The sequence below is a fragment of the Nerophis ophidion genome, linkage group LG02 (genome assembly GCF_033978795.1).
Source record: "Nerophis ophidion isolate RoL-2023_Sa linkage group LG02, RoL_Noph_v1.0, whole genome shotgun sequence".
Lineage (NCBI taxonomy): Eukaryota > Metazoa > Chordata > Actinopteri > Syngnathiformes > Syngnathidae > Nerophis > Nerophis ophidion.
This window is the reverse complement of record NC_084612.1, coordinates 12,792,426-12,805,422: the sequence shown is the minus strand read 5'-3', so window position 1 is coordinate 12,805,422 and position 12,997 is coordinate 12,792,426. Positions and strand designations below refer to the sequence as shown.

General features: G+C 39.3%; 1 protein-coding gene across 17 annotated transcripts in view; it reads left to right on the top strand.

The window, feature by feature from the left end:
• Positions 1-12,997, top strand: part of LOC133536781 (protein mono-ADP-ribosyltransferase PARP6) — a 96,448-nt gene that overhangs the window by 67,719 nt on the left and 15,732 nt on the right. For 16 of the 17 annotated variants that reach the window (XM_061877444.1, XM_061877433.1, XM_061877382.1 and 13 more), the window contains 5 exons: positions 4,594-4,689; positions 4,765-4,857; positions 4,952-5,077; positions 9,198-9,263; positions 9,422-9,489. In XM_061877444.1, coding sequence (XP_061733428.1) covers positions 4,594-4,689; positions 4,765-4,857; positions 4,952-5,077; positions 9,198-9,263; positions 9,422-9,489 — 449 coding nt within the window. The remainder of the gene's footprint in view (positions 1-4,593; positions 4,690-4,764; positions 4,858-4,951; positions 5,078-9,197; positions 9,264-9,421; positions 9,490-12,997) is intronic. The other variant, XM_061877463.1, reaches the window with a different exon arrangement.

Here is a 12,997-nt window from a genome sequence, read left to right as displayed (position 1 = left end):
TGTATCTGTAATGCCACCTTTTCATCGTCAGACTCGATATGCCGCTCTCTCCATGTTATGTCATCTACAGAACTGAAGCCCATTTCCCCGCACGGACAGTGTGGATAAAGACATGTAAAACTATTATTTTGATCACTTAATTGCATGTTTTTGTCTCCCTGGTCCATGATTAATTCAGAACTGATTAACACGAGGAACAAAAACAACAAAATAATCTCTAATTTCCGTACTTCCCATCTCTTCCATCCCCTCTTCCATAGACACCATATGTAGCTATTTCACCATATCCTCAGCATCATGAGGAAAACCTCAGTAGAAGAGGACGCACAATAGAATACGGCTTATCTTCTTTTTTATCTCGTTTTTTGCACTTTTTCCGCTTTTCTCTCACCAAGGGTGCTCCTGATATTCAGGATCACGTCGGGCTTAATAAGTCTTTAGCATTTTTTCCATCCAAAACCCTTATTCTTTAAAGTCAGAATCTTGATTCTGACTTTAAAGAAAATGATTCTCACTTCGTTATTTAGACTGGAGCGGTCCATACTTTCCTCATATTCCCATAATTTGGAAATGTCTGCAGACTGACCCCTTCTTTAGTTGTATTGCTACAACCTGCAACAATGCACCTGACCTACATACCTGTATATGATCATTCCTTCAAACTTCAACGTAAAATAACGTGATTTGGGATCAAGAATATGAAGTTATCTCCATTTTTCTGTGGGCGGAGTCAGCAGTTAGCATTTCGGAGCTAAGGCTACTTTCACACTGCAGGGTCGGATGTCCGATTCAGATTTTTGTTTGTCAAATCCAATCTTTTTATCTGGCTGTTCACATTACAAAAAAAAATGTGATTAGTGTGAATGCAATTTGACCCGCATGTTGACATGATGTCATGACTGCACGTACTACAGTGTTTACGCAAGTAAACATGGCTTCAACTCTAGCAGTCTAAGTACGAGTGTATTTGTTACATTTTCAAGGATTTTGTTCAATCAAAGTCAACATTTTATGAACCAAATTATTGCGCTAAGAATATTAGGAAGGCCCGTCCGTCCGTTTTCTACCGCTTGTCCCTTACGGGGTCGCGGGGGGCATTTTTACGAAATATTTTGCTTTGATTTCTACTTGAAGAGCGTGTCTTTGGTCAAGCAGTTGGAGACTTAGGAGTGGTGGAACTTTCACTTCAGTTCCCAAAACATTTGATTTTCACCCGTTTTCTGCTCCGTTGTCAACTATTTATTTTGTAACCAATCTATTTTGGCAAATAATTATGACACAGGGCTTCACGGTGGCAGAGGGGTTAGTGCTATTTATTTTGTAACCAATCTATTTTGGCAAATAATTATGACACAGGGCTTCAAGGTGGCAGAGGGGTTAGTGCGTCTGCCTCACAATACGAAGGTCCTGCAGTCCTGTGTTCAAATCCAGGCTCGGGATCTTTCTGTGTGGAGTTTGCATGTTCTCCCCGTGAATGCGTGGGTTCCCTCTGGGTACTCTGGCTTCCTCCCACCTCCAAAGACATGCACCTGGGGCGAGGTTGATTGGCAACACTAAATTGGCCCTAGAGTGTGAATGTTGTATGTCTATCTGTGTTGGCCCTGCGATGAGGTGGTGACTTGTCCAGGGTGTACCCCGCCTTCCGCCCGATTGTAGCTGAGATAGGCGCCAGCGCCCCCCGCGACCCCGAAAGGGAATAAGCGGTAGAAAATGGATGGATGAATTATGACACATTGCTTTTTGATGACGCTCTGGTCGGATGAATGCACGGAAGCCCGGGTCCTTTGTGAAAAATTCGGAATTGCACTGTTCATCCTGACGTGAAACAATTTGATACAGGTTGCATAAGGGAAAAAATTGGAATTGACCTGCAGTGTGAACGAGGCCTAAATGTTGAGCGTTCCAAAATGTGCTGCAACTCATTGGAAAACAAGCCGAAAATCACTACTGTTGCTTTTTGGGGGGACATTTTACCTGTATGTATAATTTTTAGGTCCAGAACTATGAAATAAGTGCCAATGTTTTCAGCCTTTAACGGGCCCTTTAAAAATGTAAATACTGACTACAGTAAATGCGGTGTGTTTATTTAACAACCAGTTTGCTGATGAGTTCATTGTAGATAACGGCAAGTGTAGCATGCATGCAGTCACACAAACAGCTACAGTCGTGGTCAAAAGTTTACATACACTTGTAAAGAAAATAATGTCATGGCTGTCTTAAGTTTCCAATAATTTCTACAACACTTTTTTTTTTTTGGTATAGAGCAGTGGTTCTTAACCTTGTTGGAGGTCCTGAACCCCACCAGTTTCATAAGCGCATTCACCGAACCCTTCTTTAGTGAAAAATTAAATGTTTATTTTTTTCATATTTAAGAAAAAGTCATGTTTTTTACTGGTGCACAAAATGAACCGTGCATGAACATATCCTTGTTCAAAGAACAAAAGCAACACAATGCATGAACTCACAACAAATTACACACCTTACACACATTACCACCAAGTTGAAAAACTTATTCGGGTGTTACGATTTAGTGGTCAATTGTACGGAATGTGTACTGTACTGTGTAAACTGTACTGTTTCATAAATGTATTCTCTTCCTTTACAAGCTCCTAGTAAAAGTTACAATCAATCAAACAATCTGCAAATCAGATGGAAAATGACAGGGAACATTTTTTGGGGGTATCCATAATACGCTGATAGGGAGAAGTTTTTATTTACAAGATAAGTCGGATGTGTCATTACATCTTTGGCGGAGGCTTCGCCGAACCGCTGAGGCCGACTCCCCGAACCCCTAGGGTTCGATCGAACCCAGGTTAAGAACCACTGGGATAGAGTGATTCGAGCACATACCTGTTGGTCACAAAAAAACATTCATGGAATTTGGTTCTTTTATTATGGGTCTACTGACAGCAATGTTAATATTTGGGTTCATGTCCCTTGGCAAGTTTCATTGCAATAAGGCACTTTTGGTAACCATCCACAAGCTGCTGTCAAGTTTCTGGTTGAATTTTTGACCACTCCTCTTGACAAAATCGGTGCAGTTCAGCTAAATGTGTTGGTTTTCTGACATGGACTTGTTTCTTCGGCATTGTCCAAACAGTTAAATCAGGACTTTGGGAAGGCCATTGTAAAACCTTAATTCTAGCCTGATTGAGCCATTCCTTTGCCACTTTTGACATGTGTTTGGGGTCATTGTCCTGTTGGAACACCCAACTGCGCCCAAGACCCAACCTCCGGGTTGATGATTTTAGGTTGTCCTGAAGAAGTTAAAGGTAATCCTCCTTTTTCATTGTCCCATTTACTCTCTATAAAGCACCAGTTCCATTGGCAGCAAAACAGGCCTAAGCATAATACCACCACCACCATGCTTGACGGTAGGTGTAGTGTTCCTGGGATAAAGGGCCTCACCTTATCTCCTCCAAATATATTGCTGTGTAGTGTGGCCAAACTGCTACATATTTGTTTCATCTGACATCACATGGAAAAAGATAAGACTTCTGGAGGAAAGGTCTGTGCTCCAATAACTCTATCACAAAAAATAAAGAGTTGTAGAAATTATTGGAAACTCAAGACAGCCATGACATTATGTTCTTTACCTTTTGACCACGACTGTAAGAAGCAGTGCCTACATTTCAAAAGTGCAAGCTAAAACTAAAGCCTGTGGATGCTGCCCTCTTGTCCACATATACTTCCAAGACAGCTACTGCCATCTTGTGGAGTTAGTACAAATGACATGGAGTTTGCATCCAGTAGCTCAGGGGTCGGGAACCTTTTTGGCTGAGAGAGCCATAAAAGGCAAATATTTTAAAATGTATTTCCGTGAGAGCCGTATAATATTTTTAACACTGAATACAACTGTCAGGTTCAAACACTAATGACATCTATTAAACAGACAAGAAGCAAGGAATTAAACAGAATCAGGATTCAATTTAGCTCAAAGAGGAGAAACGCGTAGCCCTGTACCCTTGTACAGTGTCGTCCCACGCTCTGACAAGATAATTCTACGCCTCTTTTATTTGGACTTCCCCTTATTACAACAACTAAATGCATGCATCTCTTATTCTTTTTAACAACATTGTTATTCTGAAGGTAACCAATAATAAATAAAATACTTTTGACCATTAATGCGACTTCTTGAACGATAGAAACGAATGGATGTATTAAAATGCATGCGAATGTTTTATATTTGGAACGTTATTTTTAACACTGTCTTTACCGGCGGAATTATTCATTATTTATCGTGTTAAGCAACGTCAGCTAAGATTTATCTGAGAGCCAGATGCGGTCATCAAAAGAGCCACATCTGGCTCGAGAGCCATAGGTTCCCTACCCCTGCAGTAGCTGTTAATGACCCAGTAATTAGACATGTGAGGTTATTTGTCTTCATAGACTACACACCCAATGACTGTTTACGCTATTCATTATGGTGTGATCAGTAACTTTGTAAGAAAATGTCAGGGACCATTTCACAAAGTGAACATATCTCTGTTTAATAGTGTGCGGGGTACATTGGACAGTGCTAAATTATGGATTCATCAGCAGGAACACAACCGTTCTTTTGTGTGTGTTCTTGGTGCGTTTTTGTCTGAGCAGATAATGAAGTACTCCGAGCAGAGGATCCCCACGCTCAACGAGTACTGCGTGGTCTGTGACGAGCAGCACGTCTTTCAGAACGGATCCATGCTGAAGGTAGCCACGGCAAACGAGACAAATGGTTACGAGCCTCGTGATTTTTTTTAAGCGAATAAAACGGTTTGGTTGTAGCCGGCTGTGTGCACGAGGGAGCTGTGTGTGTTCTCCTTCTACACACTGGGTGTGATGTCGGGGGCTGCAGAGGAAGTGGCCACTGGGGCAGAGGTGAGAAATAAACCACACATACTCGCAAAAAAGTATTTGAAGACAACTCCATGGTCACATTTAAAAGTAAGGAGTTGACCTTTCCTTCAAATAGGTTGTGGATCTCCTTGTGGCGATGTGCCGAGCTGCTCTCGAGTCTCCACGCAAGAGCATCATCTTTGAGCCCTACCCTTCTGTTGTGGATCCCAATGACCCCAAGACTTTGGCCTTTAACCCAAAGGTCAGCATCCCTTGAGCTATTATTCCCAATCTATGTAATAAGTAACTGTCAGTGACAAAACCTGATCATTATTTTGATTATTGTGATATACTTCAATGACTTTGTGACAACCATTATACCTGCTATAAATTAAAGTATTTACTAAACGATATCAAAACCAGGCAAACATAATCATCTCTTGTCTTGACTATGTTGCCAACTGTAACACAGCTATGCAGTACTACCGGTAATCGTTATTACAACAAAGCAACAGCAATCTTAGCATAACCATATATGTTCATTTTCGGTTCAGTTTACTTCGAACATGCACATGATACAATGTAATTCACCTATTTCCAGTTGTTTCATTACTGCATGTCCGAAAAGGAGTAGGAAGAAGCTGAGCTTATTCAATCCTACCTCTTTTAAAGGCCTACTGAAACCCACTACTACCAACCACGCAGTCTGATAGTTTATACATCAATGATGAAATATTAACATTGCAACACATGCCAATACGGCCGGGTTAAGTTACTAAAGTGCAATTTAAAATTTTGCGCCGAAAAATCCTGCTGAAAATGTCTCGGTATGATGACGCCTGCGCATGGCGTCACGGATTGTAGAGGACATTTTGTGCCAGCATCGTGCCCAGGTATTAAGTCGTCTGCTTTCATCGCAAAATTCCACAGTGTTCTGGACATCTGTGTTGGTTAATCTTTTGCAATTTGTTCAATGAACAATGGAAACATCAAAGAAGAAAGCTGTAGGTGGGAATTGGTGTATTGCGGGCGGCTTTAGCAACAAAAACACATCTTGTGTTTCATTGTGTACATTCGCGAAAGATGACAGTCAAGCTTTTACCATGAAACAGAAATGTCAAACGAACACGGTTGGATTGGACCACACACACAAAGTACAGTGTATTATGTGTATTAATAAATAACATTTTACCATTCTGTATTTTGAAGGTGATCTATTTTGTGTGCTACTCTAGCATCAATATCAGCAGCGTCCTCCTGACCTTCACCATCAGCGTCGGGTTCAAAGCGGTATGGCTCTATCCCTTGTTGCGGTTGGGCCCGGCCGAGTGGCCCTGCCATCCCCACGGCTGCCACGGCGCCTCTCACATCATCTTCCCTATGTGAATCGCTCCTATTGCCGTCTAGTCCTATTTTTTTTCCTTTTTTTTTTTCTTTGTCCTTCACTCTCACTTTCCTCATCCAAAAATATTTCATCCTCGCTCAAATTAATGGGGGAATCGTCACTTTCTTGGTCCGAATCGCTCTCGCTGCTGGTGGCCATGATTGTAAACAATGTTCAGATGTGAGGAGCTCCACAACCCGTGACGTCACACGCACATCGTCTGCTACTTCCGGTACAGGCAAGGCTTTTTTGTCAGCACCAAAAGTTGCGAACTTTATCGTCGATGTTTTCTACTAAATCCTTTCAGCAAAAATATGGCAATATCGCGAAATGATCAAGTCTGACACATAGAATGGACCTGCTATCCCCGTTTAAATAAGAAAATCGAATTTCAGTGGGCCTTTAATACCATAGCAATTGTATCCTATTTCCTTGTTCTCTGTAACATAACAGTGAACACATAAATAATACATAAATAATGTACCATAGTAAGTAAACAAATAATAAATACATGATATTTGTCTGAATAAGAAAAGAAAAATAAATAAAAAGGGTTCTAGATGTTCATAATTATTTTTGTTCTGTGTACTTTGTGAAGACCTGTAGTTTGCACTGCCCCTTAAACTGAATCATATTGGTGCTTTGTTTGATTTGTATGGTTAATCCATTCCAAAATGTAATTCCACATACTGATATGCTTAAGTTTTTAAGTGTTGCACAATCATACAAATGTTTTGAATTTAATTTTCCTCTAAGGTTATATTCCTCCTCTTTTTTTGAGATGAATTGTTGTACATTATTGGGTAGCAGTTTATAGTTTGCCTCGTACATAATTTTAGCTGTTTGTAAATGCACCAAATTGTTGAATTTCAATATTTGTGATTCAATAAATAAAGGGTTTGTATGTTCTCTATATCCAACATCGTGTATTATGTTACCATTTAAGGGGCTATATTGTAATTTTGCCATATTTTAAAACACTTCCGTGTGGTCTACACAGTTGAACTGTAACAAACACTAAACAGTAACAGGTCTATATTGCTGAGGATAATAATGTCACAATACAACTATTTTGGGATAATTGGCATGATGGAAAAACTATGATACAGCCACATATTTTTTAACATTATCAATAATTAAAGTACATTTACAGTTGCTATATTCAACAGCTGTAACTGTACTTAGTAACTGAAAAATACTTTGCTTACACACAAGTGTGAAACAGAAGACTATGAATGACAGCATGGGAGTTTTAGTTGGTTTTAAACTTATTCTAGGTATTTTGGAATATATTGTCGAATGTCTGTTTTCCGCACTGTACTTTTGACGCTTATTTTAACCCGTTGTACATGCTAAGTGTTGCAATTACATTTGTCTTGTCTGTAATTACAAACCCCATTTGGGAAATCGTGTTAGATGTAAATATAAACGGAATACAATGATTTGCAAATCATTCTCAACCCATATTCAGTTGAATATGCAACAAAGACAACATATTTGATGTTCAAACTGATTTTTAACTTTAGAATTTGATGCCAGCAACGCGTGACAAAGAAAGTTGGCAATAAATACTGATAATGTTGAGGAATGCTCATCAAACACTTATTTAGAACATCCCGCAGGCGTGCAGGCTAATTGGGAACAGGTGGGTGCCATGATTGGGTAATAAAACAGCCCCCCAAAATGCTTTGTCTTTCACAAGAAAGGATGGGGCGAGGTACACCTCTTTGTCCACAACTGCATGAGCAAATAGTCAAACAGTTTAAGAACAACGTTTCTCAAACTGCAATTGCAAGAAATTTAGGGACTTCAACATTTACAGTCCATAATATCATCAAAAGGTTTAGAGAATTTGGAGAAATCACTCCACGTAAGCGGCATGGCCGGAACCAACATTGAATGACCGTGACCTTCGATCCCTCAGACGTATCCAAAACCGACATCAATCTCTAAAGGATATCACCACATGGGCTCAGGAACACTTCAGAAAACCAATGTCACTAAATACAGTTTGTCGCTACATCTGTAAGTGCAAGTTAAATCTTTGCTATTCAAAGAGAAAGCCTTTTATCAACAACATCCAGAAATGCTGCCGGCTTCTCTGGGCCCGAGATCATCTAAGATGGACTGATGCAAAGTGGAAAAGTGTTCTGTGGTCTGAAGAGTCCACATTTCAAATTGTTTTTAGAAATATTCAAAATCGTGTCATCCGGACCAAAGGGGAAGCGAACCATCCCGATTGTTTTAGACGCAAAGTTCAAAAGCCAGCATCTGTGATGGTATGGTGGTGCATTAGTGCCCAAGGCATGGGCAACTTATACCTCTTTGAAGGCATTATTAATGCTGAAAGGTACATACAGGTTTTGGAACAACATATACTGCCATCTAAGTGCCGTCTTTTTCATGGACGCCCCTGCTTATTTCAGCATGACAATGCCAACCCATATTCAGCACGTATTACAACAACGTGGCTTCATAAAAAAAGAGTGCGGGTACTTTCCTGACCCCGGACTGTTGAACGACTGAAGCTCTACATAAAACAAGAATGGGAAATAATTCCACTTTCATAGCTTCAACAATTAGTTTCCCCAGTTCCCAAACTTTTATTGAGTGTTGTTAAAAGAAAAGGTGATGTAACACAGTGGTGAACATGCCCTTTCCCAACTACTTTGGCACATGTTGCAGCCATGAAATTCTAAGTTAATTATTATTCGCAAAAAAAAATTAAAGTTTATGAGTTCGAACAGCAAATATCTTGTCTTTGTAGTGCATTCAATTGAATATGGGTTGAAAAGGATTTGCAAAACATTGTATTCCGTTTATATTTACATCTAACACAATTTCCCAACTCATATGGAAACGGGGTTTGTAATAACACAATTGTGCGTTTTTATGACCGGTTTTATCGTTCACATGGATACAACAGGTTTGACATGCCTGCGTGTTCTTTCCACTGTCATTACATGAACATGCTGCTGGGCTGTACCGATGAACACAGAAGAAGAATTATGAGAGGCTGCAGAAAGCGCTGGACAGCGTCATGTCCATACGGGAAATGACTCAGGTATAAGAAAGAGAATGCCAGACAACAACTAAATACAAACAAGCAGGACCGTAAAACACATTTTTATTCAGTGTCCTGGCATTTGCATTTGTCCCCACTTTGCCACTGCAGTGTTTGTGTTTGGTTTTGGTTTCACAGCACTTGTGTGCTTTTGCCAGGGCTCATATTTGGAGATCAAGAAGCAGATGGACAAACTGGATCCTTTGGCCCATCCTCTGCTACAGTGGTGAGTGAGGAAAAACGAAAGGAAAAGCGGAATCTGAATTGATAGAAAGCTGACGACCTTTCAGCCAAGTTTATTGGATTTTTTTGGGGAGGAAAATAATACCACGTGACTTTAGTTGGATGGATTTATGGATGCAAGAAGAGCTTGTGACAGAGGAACCTCAAAGGTCAAATAAAAACATATGCCCCATTTCACCAAATCAGTGCCAATTCCTATTTGTAAATCTCTAAAAATAAACTTACATTTATTTTTTTCTAAATCTAATAGTATACAGACTATATATTAGGGCTGCGAATATTTGGGTGTCCCACGATTCGTTTCAATATCGATTCTTAGGGTCACGATTCAATAACATAGCGATTTTTTTCAATTCAACGCGATTCTCGATTCAAAAACGATATTTTTCCGATTCCAAACGATTCTGTATTTATTCAATACATAGGATTTCAGCAGGATCTACCCCCAGTCTGCTGACATGCTAGCAGAGTAGTAGATTTTTTTAAAAAGCTTTTATAATTGTAAAGGACAATGTTTTATCAACTGATTGCAATAATGTACATTTGTTTTAACTATTAAACAAACCAAAAATATGACTTATTTTATCTTTGGGAAAATATCGGATTTAGTGTGTTGTCAAGCTTATGAGATGTGATGCAAGTGTAAGCCACTGTGACACTATTGTCCTTTTTTTAAATTTTTAATAATTGTCTAATGATAATGTAAATGAGGGATTTTTAATCACTGCTATGCTAAAATTATAACTAATATTGATACTGTTGTTGATAATATTCATTTTTGTTTCACTACTTTTGGTTTGTTCTGTGTCGTGTTTGTGTCTCCTCTCAATTGCTCTGTTTATTGCAGTTCTGAGTGTTGCTGGGTCAGGTTTGGTTTTGGAATTGGATTGCATTGTTATGGTATTGCTGTGTAGTGGTTTGTTGGATTGATAAGAAAAAAAAATACAATAAAATAAAGAAATAAATAAATTGATTTTTTTTTAAAAGAGAATCGATTCTGAATCGCACAACGTATTTGATTTGATTCGTATTCGAATCGATTTTGTCCCACACCCCTACTATATACACTAAAAATATGTATTGGCCCATCTCAGGCAAAACTAAATCGTACAAAGTTCCTATGATGAATCATTTGAGTAGCAGGACTAAAAGTAACAGTAGTGAGGGTTTTTTTTGCATATAATTTGCATATGCTTACTTAAAATATAGTTACATGGAATTTATGTTAAAATTATGTTGACAAAAAAATCAACAAAAAAGCTATTTTAGAGATAAATTATTTCACCCCATTGAAAATAAAGAAAAATAAATGAGTACACTTACAGTGGGAAGGGGATTCATTAGTCGCGGTTTACCTGACACATGAAACCTGACAAATCGGGTGGTGCATTACCAACCAACCAGACCAATCGAAGTCTTTGAGCGCTAACTGATATTGCCTATTCTGATGAGCGGCGAAACATTTTCCAAGACAAACCAAGCAGTCCAGTTGCGACTGATTGAATGCCATGAGATCACAAACGGTACATACAGGTACATCCACATACTCACAGTATGTACTGTAAATGTACAGTACATACTGTACATTTACACATATGCATGCATACTCTCACGCATATAATCACGTTTCATCAAACATATATTAACGTTGTTCCCACCCCCCGGGGGGAAACTGGGTAGAAACTTGGCACACTGCTAAAGCTTGACTTAGTTTTACCATAACAATCTATAAGGTTAATGTAGCCCGCTCCTTTTTCTTCCCCTCATTTATACATGTATCTATTGCTGCATTTGAAGCAATTTTAATGTTGATAATGGATGTAATTAATATTATTTATTATGAATATTGTTATTTATATTACTATTTTTATTGCTCCATTTGTTTCATTGTCATTTCTACTTCAGTAACTGGTTCTTCGCTGTATTTTTTTCAATCATATTTTTTGTACACATCGTTTTTGCTAATGTTCTGTTATTGCTTTTATTGTCCCTCTCACTTATTCCCCTATTGTATCCCACAACTTCTCTTTTTCTTCTTCTTTCCATCCCCTCCTGCTGCGGTCCAGCTGTGCCAAACATGAATATAAATACATTTAATAAAGTCAAATACAAATAAGGCGACAAGAGAAGTATTCCGCACTTCTTTTGAAAAGCAATTCTATACAGCAGATATGGGCATCCACATCAACAATATGATCTGCCTCAGTGGCTGGACAGGACATGTTAAAATTGTTTATATATTAGCCAAAGAGCACACCATGCTCCTCACTCATCTTTGCACTGGCATGCACTGTGTGCATTGACATAAACAGCCATACTTGCCAACCTTGAGACCTCCAATTTTGGGGGTGGGGGGCTAGGTCGGGGTCGGGGCAGGGGTTGTGTTTGGGGGCGTGGTTAAGAGGGGAGGAGTATATTTACAGCTAGAATTAACCAAGTCAAGTATTTCATATATATATATATATATATATATATATATATATATATATATATATATATATATATATATATATATATATATATATATATAACTAAATGAAACAATTTAATTATTTTTCTAACCATGCTGAACACCCTCTCTGATGATGCATTGCTGTGTGGCATGCACAAAAGTGCTTTCATCAAATGCACTAGAGTCTGGAATCTTCCATCTCTCCTTAGCATGGCCCAAAACCGGTCAATCTTTGCTTCCTGAAGATCTTCACTGCCAAGCACTTGATAGTCCACTACTTCTTCCCGGAGGCTATCCAGGTCCAATCGCAGCTGGAGCTTGGAACTTGCAAGCGTATTTCTTCATCTTACTCGTCGTCGGTGTCGCCATGGCTGTATCTTACTTGTTCTTCTCCTTTGTCTCCTTGTTGTGTGCGCAGTTGCGCACTGCACTCTCTAAAAGCCGTAGATGTTATTGTTACATATGCATGTACAGTAGATGGCAGTGTTGTCCTATTTAACAGTGTCACAACATTGCTGTTTACAGCAGACAATTGCTTTACGGTAGACGAAAAGATGACTGCTGCTGTTGTGTGTTGTTACCGCGCTGGGAGGATGTTAATGAAACTGCCTATCAATAAACCCACATAAGAAACCAAGAACTCGCCCTCGATCATTCTACAGTTATAACGTCATTGGGCAGACACGCTGTTTATATTGTGGGAAGCGGACGTGAAAACAGGCTGTCCTCACTCAGGTCCGCATGGAGCTGGAAGGGGCTTTACCTCACGCTCCGCCTGAATTTCGGGAGATTTTTGGGAGAAAATTTGTCCCGGGAGGTTTTCGTGAGAGGCGCAGAATTTCGGGACTCTCCCGAAAAATCTGGGAGGGTTGGCAAGTTTGTAAACAGCAACCAGCAACCAGCGTCGCCTCTCAGGTAACCGCTGTTAAGGTAAAGAAGCACGTGCTTTCAAAAATGAATTGTGTGATTAATCTGTACTTGCACATGATTCATGCAATACATTTTTTGTGAGTAAAAAAAAATCCAGGTTTAAAATACT